This window comes from Indicator indicator, chromosome 28 (assembly GCF_027791375.1).
Source record: "Indicator indicator isolate 239-I01 chromosome 28, UM_Iind_1.1, whole genome shotgun sequence".
Lineage (NCBI taxonomy): Eukaryota > Metazoa > Chordata > Aves > Piciformes > Indicatoridae > Indicator > Indicator indicator.
In genome coordinates this window covers 9,096,701-9,110,952 of record NC_072037.1, presented here as the reverse complement: position 1 = coordinate 9,110,952, position 14,252 = coordinate 9,096,701, and the positions used below count along the sequence as shown (strand labels likewise).

General features: G+C 42.8%; 1 protein-coding gene across 1 annotated transcript; it reads right to left on the bottom strand.

Moving 5' to 3' along the window:
* Positions 1-171: 171 nt before the first annotated feature.
* On the bottom strand, positions 172-13,904 carry STOM (stomatin). The gene is made up of 7 exons (XM_054393275.1): positions 13,856-13,904; positions 7,829-7,932; positions 6,931-7,003; positions 5,554-5,636; positions 3,297-3,500; positions 2,713-2,847; positions 172-1,955 (listed from the first exon to the last, which is right to left on the bottom strand). Exons 1-7 carry the CDS (start codon positions 13,902-13,904, stop codon positions 1,761-1,763), a joined length of 843 nt encoding a protein of 280 aa, XP_054249250.1. The 3' UTR covers positions 172-1,760.
* Between the last annotated feature and the right edge of the window lie 348 nt (positions 13,905-14,252).

The window sequence follows — 14,252 nt, the reverse complement described above, 5'->3', positions numbered from 1 at the left end:
CACCTGCCTTGAGCCATCTTTTGCACAAACAGTTTTTTACTAACTGGTTACAGAAATTACTTTTGGGATTTTTTTACCTTCCCCTCCCCAGACCTATTAGGATTAAAGACCCTGACAGTAAAAAAAAACCACTTTCAGAAAGTCACTCAGTACTAAACAGCATGTGTTTTTTATTCAGGATGAGAGCAAAAGCATGTTCTGGATGTTCTGGTGTCAACAAGAATTCCCAGGAGTAGCCATCTACAGCAGCAGCAGTGGGAGTTACAGATTCACCTTCCCCAAGGATTAACCTCGAGCTGTGCAGTTACTGTTTGCCACTGCAAGCCTGAGCACAGCAAAGCTCATGACTGCAGCTTTGTTAACCATGTGTCTCCCCTCTCTCCCAGCAGAAATGGAAGTTCAGCTTACACTGACTGACCAACTGCCAAACACACAGAGAGGTGCATTGCTTTGATGATGTAGAGGAGGGAAAAAGTTCATAGCAAGCATGCAGAAGAGAAACAGCTGCAGTTAGCTCAAACCCCAACAGCACCTGGGTATCTTTCCTAACAGTGAAAAAGGCACAGAGTATCAAGGCACAGGTAAACAATCCTTGTCCTTGCTAAAATACCTGTAAGTACAGAACTGATGGCAGCAGAACAGTGATAAAACACAAGGCAGGAATTTTATGCTGGGGCACTTTTATCAGTGGTCACAGCTTTTTGTTTTTAAGACTAGGTGCCAAACTCAGTGATGGTGGAAGCCTAAAGAGCCTCCCCCCTGTCAGACTCTCAATTTATCTTTTTAATCTGTAATTACATCTTCTGAACAGGTCCAAAATACAAATGCAGTATAACAGACTCACAGCTCAAGGGTACATGAACACAAGATTACATGCTTTTGGTACTGAGTATAAGCTCTTAGTATCACAACAGCTACTACAACTCTGCCCAGAAGCAGCATCAGCAGGTAAATCACTAACTTGTTACAATAGAACTATAAACAGTACAGCACCTGTTAAACATCACCAGCACCTGCTAATTACAGAGATCTTACTTCCTAGAGAAGCAGTTTTTTTAGACCTGCATAGAATGCATGAGTCACTGCTTTGGCTTTTAAAAATCGTTTTTAAGAGAGACAGATAAAGGCAGGCCCAGCAGCTTCCCACTGCCTTGAAGCATAAATCCATACAGGCACAGCACCAGCCCAGCCCCTCAGTGAACACAAGTTATTGTATCCAGAACCACAGCACATTGATGTCATTTCTGTGGGAGAACAGCGATGGAAAGTTCCACTAACACCATGAATGGGGGACTGTTCTTAGATAAGGGCATGATCCTGATTTTCCTCCTCTAAGCTAGAGCTCCAATCCCCATGACAGCAGAAAATACAGTTTGGGCTGTTTCACCTCCCCTGCAGGACTACTGCAGACCCATTTGCTAAAAGGAATACTTGTCTTTGCAAGTATTGGATCATCTCATCTCCACCACAAATGCTTTTATATACTATTTGAAAATGGGAGGCTATTAATTAAAGCTGTCCCCTCCAGGACAGCATAGATACATCCTTAATTAAGATCACAATCTGCTTGTCCTCGTTTCGAGAGGTTTTCAATTTCAAAGATTTTGATCGTCCATACTCACAAACATTACAGAAGTTTTATAACACACTTAGTATAACTGGTAACAGGGCTAGAAGCTCTCACACACAGGTAACTCAGTGTTGCAGATGTTCACTGGAGCAAAAAAGACCCCACCCCAATCTCTCTGCCCCAACCCAGCCTAGCGACTGATGCCTGTGAATCCCTGCAGCATATTGATGGGCAATGGGAAGACGATGGTGGAGTTCTTCTCTGCAGCAATGGTAGTCAAGGTCTGCAAGTAACGAAGCTGAAGAGCAGCAGGGGACTCTGTAATAACCATGGATGCCTCTTTCAGGGCCCTGGAAGCATTCATTTCACCTTCAGCTGCAATTACCTGGGGAAGCAAAATGAAGAAAATTGAATTCATTCTGGCAGAGTAATAAACGAGGAAGCTGTGGGATGACTTCAGCCTTAAGTCATAAACCAGACACTGCTCATCCCTTTGATCAAGTGACTTCTCCATACTGCATTCTTCACCAGTTCTGCCTTTTCTCCTGCTCAGACATAAGCTGCTTCTGTCTACTCTCAAGGCCCTGTGTGTCTGCTCTCCAATTCAGCATCAAGATGTCAGATCACAAAAGCTGGCACCATGTCTTGGAAATGCAGTGAGAGCATTTGTTCTGTTTTCAAAACCTTCTTCTGTGCTTCTTTCAGCACTGCCTCCCAAAACCAGAAGGCACTCCCCATATCTATCTGAAAACACTTTTTACTTAAAAGCTGTAATATTTTGTCCCTACATGGACGTCGCAGGTGAATGGTATGCTTCTTACTGGTCCAGGGTGATAAAACCAAGTATCACAGCTGGTATCTTTCACAGCTGGTTTGTTTCTCATATGAGCTAAACAGGCAAAAAAAAGGATTTGCCTAAAATCAAGGCCAGTCAGGAAAAGTCTGGAACACTGGCGTTTAATTCACTGCAGGGTCCAGCTAATGTCATGAGGAAACAGAGCAAGCAACAAGGCACAAACCTGCAACCCCCCTGCCCTCTTATTTGCTACAACACAGTCTGAGAATCTTCATCTTCACCATGTAATTCACGAAGAAAAAAATGCGAATAAATAAATCCAAACCCCACACGTTGATGTTCTTACCTTAGCTCTTGCCTCCCGGGCAGCTTCTGCCTCTGCAGCCATTGCTCTCTGCAGCTGGACAGGTAATTTCACATCCTTGATCTCCACACGTTCCACCTTAATGCCCCAGTGATCTGTTGCCTCATCAAGTGTGGCCTACATAAGGCAGGACAATTAAGTTAAGCCTGTTAAGTTAACCTGGCTGCAAACAAATGTCCACGTTGAAGAATGACCAATAAACCAAATCAGTTATCTTAGTAAGTATTTGATAATTATACAACAGTTATGGGTTTATAATTACAACTCCCCCCAGGGCTTGATTAATATATTGAAGGAATTCTGTGTCATGATTCCCTTCAACAGCAGAGTACTGACATAATGATCCAGGGAAGGCCTCCTGTCCCAAATCCCTCATTCCCACTGGTCCATTACTTTTATTACACAGAATGCCATCCCAAGAGCTGTTGACTGAGTTCTGCCTAAAGCTCCGTATCACACCTTGGCTTATCACTGAGAAGGCAAAATTAATTCTGACCTGTAAATTAGCCATGGGATTGCTGCTTAATGGATTGTTTGATGGACTGTTTAGGTAAAGCTGCTCATACCTGCATGCTGTGTGCAATCTCTTCACGATCAGAAAGAATCTGAGAAAGGTTTTTGGTCCCCAGGACATTCCTCAAAGTGGTCTGTGCAAGAAGGCGTGTGGCCGAGTCAGCATTTGTGATGTTTGCTACAGCAAGGGTGGCGTTCTGAACGCGGTAATAAACCACTCCATCTACATTAACGGTCACAGAGTCCTTGGTCAGGATCTGCAAAGCAATGGGGAAAGCACAGAATCATTAAACATGTATTTATTACATTGAATGGTAATTCTATGTTTGTTTTACTCGATAAACCCCTGGCTTTTCCAGGTGTGGCAGTTCAGAAAAGAGCTAAACCAGGCAACCTGTTTCTAAAGCAGGCAAGGGAAGAGGCAGCGTATTTCAGCCAGGAAACATCCCCAGTGAGACCCTCCCATATTGCAGGTATGACTGGAGCTGAAGGCAGTTTCTTCCAGATCATAGAAATGGCCAACGCTAGAGGCACAGCAGTGGTGTGGAAGTGACTTTATAGAGATGCAGAAGCTTTGTAAAGAAGGATGTCAGTATAGAGTGAAGCCTAGAGAAACAGACCTTCCCTTTTCTGGAGAAGCTTTCACTGAGGTATGTCTAGCTACTTAGAAAAATGGTTTTGCCTGTCCCAACAGCCTGATGTATTTCAGCTGCATGAGTGTCAGCCTTACTTCACCATTTAATTAGCAATATCTCTGTTACTATGTAGCAGTTCATTGTGCTTCTTGGAGGAACTTGATTGAAATGCCACCTAGTGCTACTAAATGAGTATGTGGTGAATTCTAGACAGGTTGCAGAGGAAATCCAATTTGTGAACATCCTCAGAGCAAGATGCAAGCGATTTACTGAATTTAACACTTGCTTGTTAAGCAAAACATGTACTTGTAAAGATAAAGACATTCTTGAAGATTTAGAAGAGGGTACACTACACAAACATTAATATTCAGTATATTTTAAAGTTGAAAAGAGATTAAAATATGCCCCATGGCCACAAGAAGGGGTGTCCCAATTCCACGTTAGACAATCACTGTTGCGTTATCTGACAAGAAGGAAGTGAGTTACTTAATGTCAAGACCTACCTGCTCTGTCCTTCCTCAAACTACCCATTTCAGCAGGCTTTTCACAATAGCAGAAGACACACAAAGAACAAGAAGCATGCACAGAAATCATGTTGTACAACTGAAAATTTCTGCTTTGATCTGCTGAGGACAAACCAACCTCAATCCATAACTACAATGTAATCAAGCCAAAAGAAAAGCTGTAGAACTGATGGCTTCACTCACTAATGGCCCATCAGCAGCTGCAAGAACATTTTGCCTGCCAGTGATTAGGTTTCTACCAATTACCCTTTAGAATGTAGCATGGCAGTTGCCATTTGTCTAAATCTACAACTAATGATGAGCAATAAAGTGGCTAGCAGATATGACAGGAAACAGATGCACCAGGCAGGCTGCAGAGAGCATCTTTGTCTTGCACAACACAGCAGATACATGAGGGATATTGTTATCGCTGACATACAATTTTTCACTGACTTATTTTTACAGGGGTAGTTGTTTTTTATTCTTTTGTTATCCACTGAGTTGCCATCAGCTTAATGCTGCAGAGAGATTCAGCTGAAAAATTAACATGCCCAAGGAAAAACACACCAGAAATAGAAGTCTTTCCTTGCTGTTGTTCTTTAGGACCTACACACTGAAAGGCATCAGGTGGCATTAGGGGTGGAATACCTTCATAATGCTCCTGTGCACTGCAGGACACAGGAGCAATGTGGACACAATTTTCCCACATAGGGGAGTGGACCGTGACCCTGAGTTCCTATTAATAGCATTTGATGTATGTAAGAATCTAATCCCATTATTTTATATATCATTTATATATCTAGATAAATTGGTTAGGAAAGATCACTGCTGCTTCTGGAAATCTTCCAGATGTCCCAGAAACAATTAGAGAAGAAGAAGAATTACATGAAGCCCAGCAGTCTCCATTCCAACCCCCTCCTATTCTAGCTCTTAGGCAGTATTAAGTTATTTTATTTGGCCCTTAGAGAACAGCATCATTTGTTTTCTTTCAGAAATCTTCTTTTGTTGAATGCTGCTACCAGAGGCTGGCTGTGTTCTTCACAATGCATTGAACCTGCACAAGAAATCTACATTTAAACTCCATGCTACCCAATACTGAGATGGGGGAAGGAAAACAAAGTGCAAAAAAATTCTGCCGACACTTTAGCAGGTAAAGGCAAATACAAACTCACTTCTTGGGGAGGAATATCAAAGGAGATTGTCCTCATATCAACTTTGATGAAGCTGTCTGTGCAGGGCAGGACAAAAAACAAACCTGTAAAAAAAGAGAAAATAAAACAAGAAAATAAAAAAAGAAATCCATAAAAGAAAACCGCATCCAGGATGTGATAATGGGTCACAACCACAGACTGAACTTGCTACTGAAATGAGTTTAAATCCAACCACTGTGGCTGCACAGCCCTATTTGTAACAAGCTCAGCAGCATGTTTGTGACTTTCAAGGCAAGAAGATTTTTGAAAGTGTACACTGAGAAACTTCAATTAATTCAGGTCTAACTTGTTTAGAAATCTTTAATATCTGGGGAAGGAAAAAAAAAAAAACCCAAACAAACAAAAAAAACCCACCAAAAAAACAAACAACCAACAGCCCAGAACTGTTAACAGCTACTTCTACAGATTTGTACCCTACAGTTACTTCTGGGACCTAATTCTGGCCAGCAGAAATGATCAACCTCCTTTTGTTCTGGTGGATTACTGTAATTCTTCAACTCTAAAGCAACGTGGTAAGTATTGTAAATCTGGATGAAAATGAAGGAAGAAGCCATTTCCCCTTCCTGTCACTCTGAGCAGCAGGGGTAACAGCTGATAATAGCATTTATTTGGATCTCATCAAAATTTCTAACATGCACAGGAAACTTTTCAAAGCTATCAAATACTTTAATTGCTTCTATTTCTCCTGTAGAACATCAAGGCTTTCAGACCATCTGGGTGTTAACTGGCATACTGAACTTCTTCAAAATGGCACATTTGATGCCATTGCTCCTTCCTCCACATTCTGTGCTGCTGACCCTATCTGAAGCTCAGGCACTAACTCAGGGGACATGGGTAAAGCTCACAGATAATTTCTTTACTGTCTTCTCCATTTAAAGATATCACAGAATTGCTTAGATTGGAAAAGACCTTTAACATGATCAAGTCCAATCATTAGCCTAACACTTAAGTCCTTGACTAAACCCTATAGACATAAGTATTATGTTTACTGGACTCTCAAATACCTCCAGGGATGGGGAATTCACCACCTCCCTGGGCAGCCTGTCCCAATGCCTGAGAATCCTTTCAGTAAAAAAATTATTCCTAATCAATCTAACCTTCCCTTGGCACAACTTGAGGCCATTTCCTCTTTTCCCATCACTTTTTGCTTGGTTGAACAGAGCGACCTCCACCTCTCTACAGCTTCCTTTTAGATAGTTGTAGAGAGCCTTCTTCTTACTGGAAGTTACAAACTTCTTGAGCAATCCATTTGCCAGTCTGATGCAATGTCTCTAGACAGCCATTATTCTGCTGATGGCTTCATCATAACAACTATTAAGAGTGCTCTCCAGAACATACCTGGTCCCTTTGCTCCTCCTTTTAAGATGCGCCCTAGTCTGAAGATGATGGCTCGCTCATATTCCTTTATAATCTGCAACAAACAGCTGGATGTCAGGCAAGGGTTTCCAGAGCCAGGTGATGGATTCCAAACTATGCATACACAAGTCTAAGACAGTCTGATTTAACATACACTGCATTTTATTTCTATACTGGCTGCTATTGAGAACTTTAGCCTAAACTTCATGGTCAAAAAGCAAACAGCACAAGGAACAATCAGGGCAATACTGCACAAGAAACATTCTCCAGTCTGTGGCACCATCTATCCACAGCAGAAGCAACTGCACAACATCTGGCAGGACCAACACTAGAAGCAGCCATTGGGAATTATCCCAGCAACAACAAAATAAAGTGCAGTAGATGAGACCCAGCAGAGATTTTTCCAGCTCTAATTCTGATGGAGTCTGTTAGCCAAAACAAAGCAGGAGTTGTTTCCTCTGGTCTAGAAACTGAAAACATCAAGCTCAAAGTGATCACAGATAACACAGTCTCTAGAAATCTGTCAGATACAGCCACCCAGATGTATGCACTTAGATATTTACATACACAGAATTTGTATTTACACACATACATATAAAGGGAGAGATCTCCTTAAAAAGAACATAAACATTAAATCCTCGGTCCTCCAAGTATAATTAGCATTCTTGCAATTATTCTGATCTTCCAAACTAGCTTATATACTAATAACATCTGGGTGGATGTAGTAAAGATGACAACATAAATATCATTTTGACCAAATCCTGTAAGTGCTAGAGTTCAAGAAAGAACAGTTAGATTAGAATAAATAGAGAACAATAACCACTAGAAAACACCTGCAGTGCTTAAAGTTTTAAGCCAAATTAGCAGTGAATGATTTTACCTTTATGCACATCCAAATTGATACAGGAAACGTAATAATAGTGAAAAACAGAGAAGTGATCACCAGGATCCATCCACAAAAACCAAGGCCAGAATCAACATTATCTGCAAGAAAAGAGCAGACATCTTCAGGTTTTCAAAGCCACAAGTGCCTGTTAAAGCAAATGCCTACTACGTAGGTTGATTATTCCTTGAAATAAGCCACTGTTAACACCACTTATCTGGCCAAACTCATCAGATTTAGAAGAGAAGTCAAATTAAAAGCCAAATTCTGCTTTCATTTTCACTAGTCTCCAGAAGATGCCCCAGCTGAGGGCAGGATGCAGTTCAAGTACCATTTGTACAGAATCAAGTATGGTAACATTCAAGTACAGTCTCTCAGGCACCTCCTTCTTCTCCAGTTTTCTCTAGTAGAATGATCAATTTGCAGCAGCAGAAATCCTGTTCTGTTATTGTCTGAGGAAGTTAGAGCAACAAGTGCTTAAGGAGTGAAATGCAAAGGCCCCACAACTTATCAACTCCAGTGCCAGGATATTGAGAATTTAGGTTATGTCCCAGCTGCCATAGGTGCAGATCTAAGAAAAGCACAGTTCTCAGAACTGTTGTATCTAGGAAGTAGGTTAAGATGCAGTGCAAGATTTAGCTGGACATGAAATAAAGTCTCTATAAAGCAGTTCTTGGCCAAAGACTCTTCATGCTTAGAAAACAAACCTGATGGTTCTCTGTCACAGAACAACATCAAGTGAAGGTATTTCCAGAATCAGCAAATAACAAGAGGTAGTGGTTTCAAATACTACACAGCTAAAAACAACCATGCACCATGATGAGCTGTGGACGTGCTGGGAAGCATTCAGAAAGCTACAGGAAGTTTCTGATCCTGCCAGCTAAGCCTCCTTAATGGGCTGCCAGGAGCCCACTGCCAAGTGGGGATATCCTAGAGTGAAACCCAGCACTCACAACCACCATCTTCCTGCTGTGGAGCTACTGATTCAACTTTCTCATTCCATCCTGTAAAAAGCCAAAAGCACCCACTGCCAAAAGTACTCAGAAAGCTGAGAAAAACACAGTTCTCACAGGTAAAAGGATGTTGCTTTGGGGCCACACTTCCCAATTTTGCTAACTGTAAAAACCCTTACAGTGATGCAAATACACAAAACTTGTCCTAACTTGGTCAGTGCTCCAGAAACTTGAAGGACTTGAGTCCTCTTATCTCACGGACTGCACTCAGCAGCTTGTTTTGAAAGAAAAAACATAGAAGCTTTAGTTTAGTTCTACCTGGAATTATACAATAAATTGTCTGTGTTCACCAAACACAACTACAACATAATTTCTACAACTGGCCAGTTACAAGAAGTCAGTCTCCAAGCCTCTACCACAACAGTTATTTTAAGTAGAACCCATTTTATTATAAAGCAAAATCTTGATTTTGAAAATGACACATTGATTTTAACAACTCCAGATACATGAGTAAGGATTTTATTGTGCCCACAAGTGAGATCTGCATTGGGAGGATATGCAATGGGTAGAGGGAAGTGAGACAGATCAGTCATTAGGTACCACTAGCCTTGGACACCAGGAAGAGCAAGTACAGTATATGCTTTACATTTTTAGACCCATATTTGACTGAAGTCACAGAAGTCAGCAAAATCCCTGGGAACCAATATTGACATTTCCAGTCTCTTTTCACTGGCTGTACATCTCAGCACTACACCTTCAAGGTGAGATGGAATATAGAGGTGGTGGAAACTAAGGCCATTTTTGTCTCACACATTTTTGTCTCGAGCTTTATGAAGTTACTCAAAGCTTCTGAAGCCATTGCCCATCTTATCTATAATTTGTATCCCTGTCACATGCCAGTGCAATAACCCTCAAGGATGAGTCATTTACATGTGTCACTTTAAAGTTCATCTATGGAAAATTATCTAAAGGTATCCCCACTCCCAGGTTTATTACTAGAGAAATAGCAGATAAAATGAGTAATTTCCAGGCTGCCTGTGAAAGTCAAGGAAATGCATTACTTGCACGTGTCACTATGAAGCAACATCTGTAAACTCATTAGTGACAGGAACATTACCTTTCATTTCCCAACATGGTATTAGTCAACCTAAAACCGTAAGAAGCATTCACAATCTACACTGACAGGGATAAAAAAAGGCTCCCTCTCTTTTACATAGTAACTTAAAGGAGCTGAGGGTCCTGCTTCAGCCCTGCTCAACAGTTTACCATCAAGTCTTTGCTACCAACCAGCTATCTGCTCTTACCAGAGCTACAGCGTGGGCAAAAAAATTATACATTTTGACATGGATAATTCATGTTTAATTTCCCTGTTGAATGTGAAGGCAGAAGTCACAACCCGGTGTAAAATTCCAAGATTGAGTGAGATCACACTTCATTTAGCAACACCAATTGTCCCATCATGTGGTGTATTTCACAATGGAAAAAGCCAGAGAGATGCTGTCCTGTGAAGAGCTGTAGGAAATCCAAGAAACATCCTTGGCATTTATGGAAAGAACTTCCTTACTGCAAGTTTTGAACATCTCATTTAAGGGACTTGGATAACTTCATTAACAGGCCATTCTTGCCAGGTTTCTCAGCCAGGCTCACTGATAACTGGATTCTAAACAGCAGCCAGTTCCACAGCACTGTAATGACACTGACAGAGGGGGGTACAGGTGGAACAAGCAGCCTCAGATGCAGCTCTTGCAGATGAGGTACAACCCTGCCTACCCAATGGGCTGAAAAAAAGATTTTACACCACACTAAGTGCTGGCTACAGCAGACCACCTCCCAGCCCTCCTCACCCATCACATATGTGCACTTTTTAACACAGATAAAACTTATCTTTGGGCAGGCAGCATCAAGGAACAGCTCTAGAAGATATTATTTTCACTAGCTCTCCACAAAACAACTGCAGGACTACCTAAAAGAGACTTCCACTGTATTTTGTGATCTAGATGCAAAGTGAGAAGTTTGTTTTTTCTTAGCTGCATCTGCAGCATTTAAGATTAGCTAAAGAGAATATAATATTAAGAAATAATGCAAAATGGTTTTGTAGTGCAGAGTTCTGCCTGGGAGAAACCAGAGTTTGCTTCTCTCTAAGTCAGACCCCCCCATGTGACATTTCTGACTCTTGTATGAACAAACTCAAAAAGGAGAAAAGCAATTTACTGCTCCCAAACCAAAACCAAAACAAAATCTTGCTCATCCCACAGATGCCTGATCATTAACTGCTGGGAATTTATATTTAAATAATAATATACTTTAATGTACACAGCTGCTGGAAAAGCAACGAGAAAAACAATGTAATGGCTTGAAAAAGGGATGCCACCAACAACTCTGAGGACATTGAAAACACACAGGAAATGCTGCATTTTGTCCACTGTTATTGCTGTTGAGGCCTGACCATCATTTTACAGGCGCTGTGACCTGCAGAGACAAAGCCTAGAAGATACAGTCATGAAAGCAAGACAATTGAATAACAGCTGTAAGAATGAACTGTAGGGCAGTTATTAATCATAGGACTAATTTACATTAAGAAATAATATTATTTAATGACTAAGACATGACCTCCACTTCAGTTACTCTGTTAGCCATGAAAAAGTTGCCCCACATGCCAGAACAAGCTCAACACCACCATCTTTACCCATTCCATCAGAATTTTCATATAAGGTAAAGGAGAGCTAAGCCCACACCTTGAATTCTATCAGACTGTTGGTGTGCAAATCAAGGCAACCTATCAAAAATGAAACAATTCTTGAGCTGTTGTGCAACTTGAAGGTTTCTTCACTGCAGCACAGTTGCTTCTTTAGCACTTCTGCTTAACTTCTTGTGTGACCTTTGGTATTTAAAGCTGTATGTATCAATTTAAAAAGAAAGACATTTCCTGGTTTATTTCCTTCCCTTGTAGAAAAACATCTATTGTTTCATTACAAGATGGACCTCCACCCATCTTGTTCCTTCAGCAGCTCACACATGTTCTGTGGCACTGACTGCCATATGCAGTAACTCCAGATACTCCTCTTTGTTCCCTCTCCATTGATTTCCTAAAGAACCAAACTCTTTAGAATCTCTCTTATATCTCTCAGTCTCTCTTCTTGAGATATTCTTGTTCATTTAGTATCACACTATTAACACCTCACACCTGGAATTTAATTAGAGTAGTCTCACTTGGGGACAGTCGCCAACAGATTGCATACCTCTTTAAGAAATAAACATGGAGAAAGAACATTAAAAAAACATCTAATTGAATCAGCCTTCCATCCCTTTAAGGGATGGACTGGAATTCAGCAAGAAATTATCATTTAAATCCTCAAACACTATTAACAATTCATAAACAGTGCTGGAGGGAAAGCTCTCATTACTGCTTGGGGTGCGGCATGCACTTCACTTACGATTTATTTTCTTCTGCAAAGCCTACACAACCTGAACAAGGACATCACTGTCAAAGTGCAAAACCATGTCAGACTCCTTGGTACCACGAGAGAAGGGGATATGCCTCCCTAGCTGTGCCAACAACCTGCCAGATTTGAACCAAAATGCATGTGGGAGATCAACTGGACTGAGCATAAGGCAAGCAGTCCGGAGATCTCCACTTTCACACTACTTGGTCAAATTGGACAGTCTGAAAATGACTAAAGGGTGTTACTCTACCACAGTTATTCAACTGCTTGCTAATTAGCAAACAATCAAGGATAAACAGGAATACTATTTTCAGGGAGAACTCAATGTCTTTTTAGACGCCTCTGAAAGCATTTCACATGGGAAACAGCCAAATTTATTAGATCTAATAACCAAAAATCATGTCTAATGCCATTTACTCTGTAAATACTTTATTATGAAATACATAGCCAGGTTTAGCCTCCAAATCAACACATCTCAAAGAAAGTACAGAAGAAACAACCTCCTGGGCATGTAGAGTGAAAGGCTCACTAAGTCCCAGAGAAGGTTAATGCTGGAGTGAGCACTGTAAAGTATTAATGACTAACACAGAATGAAATGGAGATCCTCTCCAAGGATATAAGATTTAGCATGTGCCATGAGGCCCAAATAGATCTACAGTTATTTATACTCCCACTCCAATTACCTAGCCAAAGCCTTTGTATATAGTGATCGTATAAATACATTGCCTTCTCAAGTTGCAAATGATGAAAACCTAAAATAAATCATGGCTTTTCTGCAGCCTGCTTCTGAACAACACAGTTCAGAGCAAAGCACTCCAGCTCCCTGGGACAGAATATCAGTTTCAGGGCATCACCTCCTAAGCTTGCTGATCCGGGTTACACTCACACCTCCCAAAAAGGCCAAAACGATACCAAGGAGTGAAACTAACTACAACTTCCTTGTCCCATTCGAAGAAATACTGCTGATATTGGTCACTTCCTCCAGTCGCACCTATCTAAGCTCAAAAGCACCAGTAGGGCAAACAACCAGTCCCCAGCTTCGCTTTGTTCTCCTTTACTGATGCGGTGCCTCCGGCATTACTTCTGTTGACTGCTCGTAACTACTGATGTAGCTTTCCCCTTAGCGACCCAAGTTACCGCACAGGGAAACAAAACACACATAAAAACCCCAAGTTACGCAAGCGGGGCCAGCTCCCAGCGCCGTTCTCATGTCCCCGAGCACGGTTTTCCCGAGCTACGAAGAGGGACAGGCGGCTGCGGGGCTACGCCACCTCCCACTCCCCTTCTCGCCGCCCTTAGCCTGGGACGCCGCCGAGGGGCTGGCTGGGGCCGCACCGGGGGTAAAGGGTGTGGGGGGGCGGGACTCGCGGTGCTGCTGGGGGCTGCGGGAGGCGGCAAGATAGAACCGCATCCCGCTCCTTCCGACGGACTGACTTTGGTGAAGGATCCGCAAACTTTCCTCAGCGACTAAATACAAGAATGATCAAAACCGAAAGAGAAAACCGGAGAGCGGCAGGGAAACGCCCCGGGCTCGGAACCGGTGGGGAGCGACCGCCTGAGGGGCCACATCCCAGCTGTCACTTGAGGAAAGGCCCCTCCGCTCCCCCAGTCTCCCGTACCGCGGTTACCTTGGGCCCGCCGGTCCTTCGCCGGCATCCCCGCTTCGTGATCCGCCATGGTCGCTGCCGCCGTGCCCTGGCTACTGCCTGCCCACCAGCCCGCGGCCCTCAGCCCCGCGCGCCCGCCCCGCCCCGCCCCGCCCCGCCCCGCCCAGCCCAGCCCCTCGAGGCTCCGCCCCGCGCGGCCGGGTTACGCCCGCGGCCCTCGCGTGCTCCCCTCGCCCTCAGGGGTTCGCGGACTGGTTTAGACTGGAAGGGGCTCTAAAGATCATCTGGTTCCAACCCCCCTGCCATGAGCAGGGGCACTTTCCACTAGCCCAGGTTGCTCAAAGCCTCATGCAACCTGGCCTTGAACACCTCCAGGGAGAGGGCATCCACAGCCTCCCTGGGTAACCCGTTCCAGTGT

Coding starts and splice junctions, on each gene's coding strand:
- STOM (XM_054393275.1), bottom strand. CDS start 13,904: ATGGCGGATCACGAAGCGGGGATGCCGGCGAAGGACCGGCGGGCCCAA. Junction 7,933..13,855: donor GAAGGACCGGCGGGCCCAAG/GTAACCGCGGTA, acceptor CTTTTCTTGCAG/ATAATGTTGATTCTGGCCTT. Junction 3,501..5,553: donor TTGATATTCCTCCCCAAGAA/GTGAGTTTGTAT, acceptor ATTGCTTTGCAG/ATCCTGACCAAGGACTCTGT.